General features: G+C 42.4%; 1 protein-coding gene across 2 annotated transcripts in view; it reads left to right on the top strand.

The window, feature by feature from the left end:
- The first annotated feature begins 1,591 nt into the window (after positions 1–1,591).
- The window catches only part of GPR180 (G protein-coupled receptor 180), a 28,132-nt gene continuing 22,070 nt past the window's right edge, over positions 1,592–7,653 (top strand). Inside the window, exons 1-2 of one of the 2 annotated variants that reach the window (XM_032864154.1) lie at positions 1,592–1,780; positions 4,360–4,518. In XM_032864154.1, coding sequence (XP_032720045.1) covers positions 1,636–1,780; positions 4,360–4,518 — 304 coding nt within the window. In that variant the 5' untranslated portion in view covers positions 1,592–1,635. The remainder of the gene's footprint in view (positions 1,781–4,359; positions 4,519–7,653) is intronic. The other variant, XM_032864153.1, reaches the window with a different exon arrangement.

Here is a 7,653-nt window from a genome sequence, read left to right as displayed (position 1 = left end):
AATTTGTCAAGCATGCGACTTCCCTTAGGCCTGGATGCCCTCTCCCCAGATGCCTGCCTAGTTTTTACCTTTACTTCTTCAGTTCTCAGGTTGAAGGTCACCCTTGTAGAGAGTCCTTCCTTGACCACCCCAATTAAAATAGCAAGCTCTACCGCAGTCCTGCTGAACCATTTTATGCTCCTTTCTTTTTTCTCCATAGCAGTCATCAACATTTATGTTGAACTGATCGTTGGTACTGGCCAGAGAGGGCAGGGTCTTTGTTTTGTTTCCTGCTATAATCCCAAGGCCGGGGCACCAGGCCTGGCACAGAATAAATGATAAATTAATGTTGAATGGATAAATAAATATCCTGATTTTTTTTCTTTTTTCATATAATGTGTTGGCAAAGTAGAAAAAGAATGAGAATACCCAGTATATATGGAAACGTCATTTGTTACAACCTTTTGGGGGGGACAAAGTGGTAACATATAGGAAAAGGTCAAATGCGCATAACTTGTGATTCCCAAATTCCATGATATATAATATAGATAATTGCAGAAAAACACAAATATGTTCACCGATATATTGTCTATATGTAATAGCGAAAACGTGCACACAATCTAATAATACTATCTCACTTCTTAAATACAACGGATCTCGAGCGCTACAGGCTCAGACAGGAGAACTTGGGGTGTTCAGCGACCTGACAGTGGCTCGGTAAGGATGGAGACCAAAAGTCGAGTTGGAAATTGGAGAGACTCGAAAGCTATAGTCTGGAGTCTGGCTTGTGTACTACAGGTGATCAAAACCTTTGAAGGAAGTGATGCAAATTTTGTTTCCCAAAGCTTTCTGTGGCTCTAGGGTAGAGATGGCTGTGTGTGGCCAACTGGAGAAAATTAAGACTGTGCCACAGGACAAGTAAGATGAGACCAGGATGGCCTGGATACCAAGAGTGGCAGCTGCTTCCTACCATCGCCTCCCAGAAGAGGGGCTAATAGACATGTTTCATTGAGATAATTGGATGTACGGGTGTACACTGTACTTCGCAGCTGTCTGACGATATAATTCAAGAAGACAGGTAACCAAAGAAGTTAAATTCGGTTAGATGTGCCAAGAGAATTCTTGCATTAAACTTGGACATTGAGTTACAGCCACGTGTCTTTCGGACACTAAAACGGAAACGTCCAGTAGTTTGCATAGGCACCTTGGCCTTTGCGGGAGCTTTCTTTTCCTCACCAGAACCGGTGCCACCGTGCGCTTCTTCTCAGTTCTTCCAGAACCCTACAAACTCCCTGGAAAGTCCTCGGAAGACTGGCGCATGCGCAGTAGTACCACGCACGGAGACGGCGGAGGGCTAGGCTTTTTCCGTAACCCGAGGCAGCATCCTTCCGAGTCTCCATAAAAAAGGCGGGAACTAGCCGGCAGGCGGGGAGTGATGGGACGCGCGCCTCCACACGTCCCGCCCATCTCGGGCTCTGATTGGTGGGTGTACTTGGCTCGTGGCGGAGGGGCCTGCCACATAGGTTGTCAGTCTCCCGGGGGCGGGTCCGGGACGCCGGTCCTGCTCCCTCCTCCCGCGGCCCAGGCTGCCGACGTGGGGAAGGCGGCCGCAGGCGGTTGGAGCCCAGGTGTAGGTGCCGCTAGGGAGAGGGGGGGATGGGAGCCCTGCGGCTGCTGGCGGTATCTCTCGCCTGCTGCTGGTGGCCGCCGGGCAGCCAGGGTAAGACCCTGCGGGGCAGCTTCAGCAGCGCCGCGGCCCGAGACGCTCAGGGCCAGAGCATCGGCCACTTCGAGTTCCACGGTAGGTGCGGGGGCGGGGAGCGGGATGCAGGCGCGTGGGCCCATCCCGCGGGCAGCGCCTCCCTGCCTCGCTGGGGGAGGCCTGGAGCCGGTGGCCGCGACGCGGGGGACTGCCCCGGCTGCACCTGGACTTCCCGCATAGCCGCCAGCCCGCCCGCGACCGCAGCTGCCGGGATCCGGGGATGCGTTAACGCCCGCCGTGCTGTCGCTGCTCCCCACTCCCTGGTCTGCACCCTCCCCCGACTAGTGACTGTGGTCTGCACTTGAAACGCCGTTTCCCCCTCCCTCCCCACACGTTCGAAAGTACCGAGGACTTCCTCTGCTGCATCTTTCGAGATCCTTCCCTCAAGGAAGCATCCTTTGCTCGGTCCTGTCTCAGCCTGGTTATATACACTAAGACACTGTACTTATGGGTGCATTTAAGCTCCAGAACTTAGATTTACTGGGTTTAATTTTTGTTTTTAAGATAATTTGCTAAAACCTACTCGAAGCAGAGAGGTTTGGAAACCAAATAAAATACTTGCTAATCTAGTGGTCCCAAGGGGGGACAGTTTGGTTACCCCACTACTAAAGGAGTGGATTTACCATGGATCAGGAGGCCTAGAATTCACTTGACAGAAATGCATGTAAGTGTGTTCTGGAAGCTTCATAAATGTATCCTTTTTGGCCTTTCTGAGACGAGAACTGCATTTGATTCTGACTTCCCGGTCTCCCTCAAAAATCAATGTCTTAAATGAATGAATTTGCAATTCGTTCTAATTTTTGCTTTACCTGCACACTCGAAATTTTAAGTGATTTTCTTGGTTCGTACTTTTGGTACTCTATTTGACTGGTATTTGTATTCCAAATAATTATTTGCCCTGATGAGGATGGTATCCTTGATTAATACAGTTTTTAGCGTTAAAAGATGCAATGTCAGACTGTTGTCCCAGAGAAGGTAATAGAGACAAGAAGCTATTTTGGTGTCGGAAAGGAATTTAAAGTATTGCAGAATTACAGAATTGGTGTAAATGGAGGGGAACCTGAAAAAAATTTTTTTTTAAATCAAAGTGTTTAGCTGAGAAAATGAATACAAACCAGTTTTCCAATATCCTATGTGGCACAGACGTTGGGTGAAGAAGAAACTCTAGAAACACTTTATTATTTTTTTTTAGGTCACATTTTTAGGTTTTTTTTTTTTTTTTTTTAATCAGTTGGCTGTAACTGTACTTTGAATATTGACAGGGATAGCAAAGACACTACAATAAATAACACAACCTGGACAGTGCTAGAACATCTGGGATATATGGAAGCTATGATGTGGGTTATCAGTAGCAGAGGGACTTAGAAAACCCGGATATTTCATGATTACTTGGTAAACATGGAGGGGAAACTTAGGTAGATAATCCAGATATCTCACGGAAGATTGAGGACCTGAGTGTTCCAAGTACGTTAACACACATACACGCTCTTTCTGTGTATGTGTGTGTGTGTGTATGTATGTATATAAATTTTTTTATTATTTCCAGTCTTCAGTGAATTTGAATTCAGTAAAATAATAGTACTAAGTTATACTGAAATCATTAACTAATTCAGAATGCGATTTAAGATGTTAAGATTCAAGTCACTTCTAAAATTTTGGACAGTTTATAATGTGATCAATTTATGTAGGAGACTTAGACATTCCTTGATACATACTAACATGAATTTATTTAAAATGTTTAGTCAAAGTGATAATTATAACAAACATGACAACAGCACAGGAGAAGAGATCTTAAAATGAAAACTGAAAACCGTCTCCTGCTTTACTTCTCACCCAGAGTCCCTTTCCCTAGAGGCAACTACTTTCTGCCATTTCTGTTTGGGGCCTTCAGCGTACTCTGTGTGTACAACCAGGCTTATTTTAAAATGTCTCACAACATCCATTGTTCTGTAAGTTCCTTTGTAAAAGTCAAAGATGTCAAGTGTACACATTTACACTTTTATCAAGTGTAAAATGTCTACCTCCAAACTCCTTTGTTCAAACTTTCTTGCTATTAGCTATGTGTATTTTTTACATTAAAAGCATATTAACTCACATGTTATATTAGAAAACAAGAGGAACTTTGGTGGGAAATTTCTGTAGATAGTTTATGAACAAATAGTAAAGATGTGGAGTGGTTGTAGAATGAGGCAGAAATTCTCTTATGGTTCATGTCCAAATAAGCAGATTTTGCTGTTTATTCAGTGAAATGACATCACCTTTCATTGGAAGTGTAAGGAGATACCACACATTAATTTGGATAATTAATATGAATAGTCTTTTGATTTGCACCTGAATGGGATACTCATTCCAATGTGATCTACCTAGTTAAGTGAGATTTAAGAAAAACTGTGTTCTTGGATATGCTATAAGACTGATGAATCACTGAACTCTTCCTCCAAATCTAATCATATACCATATGTTAATTAATTGAATTTAAATTTAAAAAATTTTAAAAAGCAAAAGGAAATATTCTGCTTTTTAAATTCCTGTTTTGATGAATAAAGGTGTTGCATTGTCTTGTCATGTGAGTTCCATACAAGACCAAACAATTTAATAATTTTTGTCTTAATGTCAAGGTGACCATGCTCTTCTGTGTGTCAGAATCAACAACATAGCAGTAGCTGTTGGAAAAGAAGCTAAACTTTACCTGTTCCAAGCCCAGGAATGGCTAAAGCTACAGGAGAGCAGTCATGGTTATAGTTGTGGTGAAAAATTATCCAAAGCTCAGTTGACAAGTGAGTATATCCTCTTTTCTTTGATCATTAGATCGGGTTTCTTTTTTTTCCCTCTTGAATGTTAAAATCTTTGTTTTCATACCAGCATGTTTCATGACACATCACACTGTGATGACATTTTGTCTAGAACATTTTAAGCTGAAGTTCTCCTTGATCAAAGGATAGAATGACTTTCCCCTCCCCTTGTTAAAATTTTGTGAAAAATATCCAGGTAATGTAAAAGGCATACTCTCCTTCATTCAGACTTCTTACAAGTCAGTCACATAATTCACACCAATATGGCAAATGTATTTTGGCCTAGGGGCAGCATAGAATGAGTAATAGCATTTGTTGAATGTTTATTATCTGCTAGCACTGAGCTAAGCACTAAATATGTATTATCTCACTTAATTGTATGATTTAGCCCAAGTGATGCCGTTTATTTGTTTTAAGATTTTATTTATTTATTTGAGAGAGAGAGAGAGATCATGAGAGGGGAGAGGTCACAAGGAGAAGCAGACTCCCCACCGAGCAGGGAGCCCATTGCAGGACTTGATCCCAGGACTCCAGGATCATGACCTGAGCCAAAAGCAGTTGCTTTTAACCAACTGACCCATCCAGGCATGTTCAAGTGATGCTGTTTTGCAACATGTTATTGGAACGTGGGATCTAGTCATAGGGTGACACAGTGTCATTTTAGGATGTATCGGCACCGCATCATTTGTAAACTTCTAGATTTGCTTCTGGAAAAGCTCTTTTATTATCTTAGTTGCCTCTATCTTTGAACCCCTCCATTCTCATCAGCACTATCCTAAGTATTAGCATGTATTATCCAGAATTAGTGAAACTCTTTCTAATTTCTATGGAAATGAAGGGCATATACCATGCTACCCATTGTACCTCTTGGAAGGTAATTGGTTGTAGGAATGTGAAGCACCCATGGAAAAAAAATAGGAATTATTCCTCTCCTCTCTTTCCCCCCTTTTTCCCCTACCATGTTCTGCATATCAGTGAGTCTGAATCTTCTTTTAATCTAGTCAAGTGAAACATTGCCATTTTCTGAACTTTCAGTCTTAGTCTCAGCAGCTCTCTGGGTCCCTCATAAGGCATCTAGCAGGAATAGGGATAAAAGGAGAAGCCCCCGGGGACCCTGGGTGTTCAGTTGGTTGAACATCTGACTCTTGTTTTCGACTGAGGTCATGATCTCAGGGTTGCAAGAGCGAGCCCCACACTGGGCTCTGTGCTCAGCATGGAGTCTGCTTGAGATTTTCTCTCTCCTTCTCCCTACTTCCCTCACCTCATGTACACTCTCTCTCTCTCAAGTAAATAAATCTTTTTTACAAAAAGGGTAGAAGCCACCTCTTGTGGGGATCTCTTATGTAGATTAATGAGACGACAATGACAGGATGCTGAATAAATCTTAAATGACTAGATTTAGGCATCAAGAGATGGTTTCATAAACTTATTTTCCCTCCCCTGATTTTCAGAACTTACCTGGGAAATTTGTCAAATGCTCATTATCAGTTGTCTTTTCCTTTCTATACCAATTTGGTCATCTAAATGTTCCACAGATGGGTAAAAAGTTGTGAACTTCCATTTCCACTTATGTCCGAAACCAGTTCATCATCTTGCCCTTCCAGACCTGGTCATCTCCCTCTTCTGGTGTTCCCTGTTTCAAGATGTCCGGTAAACAAGCTAGCGGAGTCTTCAACACTCCCTCTTTGACCTCTCTGTCCCCTTCTCATCTGTCAGTAAGTGACCTCTGAATATCTCTGGAATTCATCTGTTTTTCTGTGTCTCTGCCCCTACCATGTTATTCCAGGCTGTCGTAATCTTTTGCCTGTTGCAGTAGTCTCTTTCCTGGCCACGGCTGCCATGCCGGTGCCCCCCTTAACCAGAGCGATCTTTCTGAATAGCAGATTTGATCATGTCACATTCACTTCCTCACCACACCCAGAAATACTCCAGTCACTTTCTTTTGCACTTAGGACAAAGACAGATCTCCTTGACCTGATCAGCAAAGCTGTCATGGTGTAGCCGTTATTTACCCCCCAGTTCCATCCCATAGCAGTGTCCCCTCCTGGCTCATTTTCCCTGTAGGCTTGTTTTATTTCAGTGCTATCCAGGGCCTTTGCACAGACTTTTCCTCTGTTTGTTCTTCCTTCCCTCTTTGGCCCCTCTCTACACTAAGTTGACACTTGAGTTTTTATAGCTAGTTTTCTTCCATAGCACATATTATAGTTACCACTTTATAGCTTATGTATTTGTTATAAAATCAGTCAGAGCAGCAGGGCTCTTTCGGTCCACTCATTCACTTCCATTGCTTCGTGTACTAGACAAGGCCCTTGTGATGAATCGGGGACCAAAATATACTCTTTTGGCCCTTAAGGTTAGTGGGGGTGACAGAAATGAATCTGACCGATGTGAATAAATGCGAAATTACAATTGTGATTAAGTACTATGCATGTTAGTTACATGGTAGTATGAGAATGAAAATTTATAATACCCTAGTGCTTAGTTAAGCCTTTACTAAATGTTTGTAGGATGAATTGTCATAGAGCTTAGGGCTTGAAGGGTGTTTTTGTTTTTGTTTTATTTTAATTTCAGTATAGTTAATATGGTGTTATATTAGTTTCAGGTGTATAATATAGTTATTAAACAACTCTGTACATTGCTCAGTGCTCATCATGATAAATGTTCTCTTAATCCCCTTCAGCTTTTCCACCCATCCCTCCACCCATCTACCCTCTGGTAACCATCAGTTTGTTCTCTCTAGTTAAGAGTATGGTGTTTGTCTTTCCCTGACTGACTTTTTTCACTTGGTATAATCCCTAGATCCATCCATGTTTTTGCAAATGGAAGATTTCGTATGTATCACCTCTTCTTTATCCACTCATCTGTCAATGGACACTTGGGCCACTTCCATCTTTTGGCTATTGTAAATAATGCTGCAGTAAACATAGGGGTTTGTATATCTTTTCAGATTAATGTTTTTGTATTCTTTGGGTAAATACACAGTAGCGAAATCACTGGCTCATATGGTATTTCTATTTTTAATTTTTTGAGCAGCCTCCATATTGTTTTCCACAGTGGCTGGATCAGTGTGCATTCCCAGCAACTGCACTGAGGGCTCCTTTTTCTCCACATCCTCGCCAA

This window comes from Lontra canadensis, unplaced genomic scaffold (assembly GCF_010015895.1).
Source record: "Lontra canadensis isolate GAN:19392208 unplaced genomic scaffold, GSC_riverotter_1.0 scaffold26, whole genome shotgun sequence".
Taxonomy (NCBI): Eukaryota; Metazoa; Chordata; class Mammalia; order Carnivora; family Mustelidae; genus Lontra; species Lontra canadensis.
The sequence above is the reverse complement of the archived record's forward strand: the minus strand, read 5'-3'. Positions and strand labels throughout refer to the sequence as shown.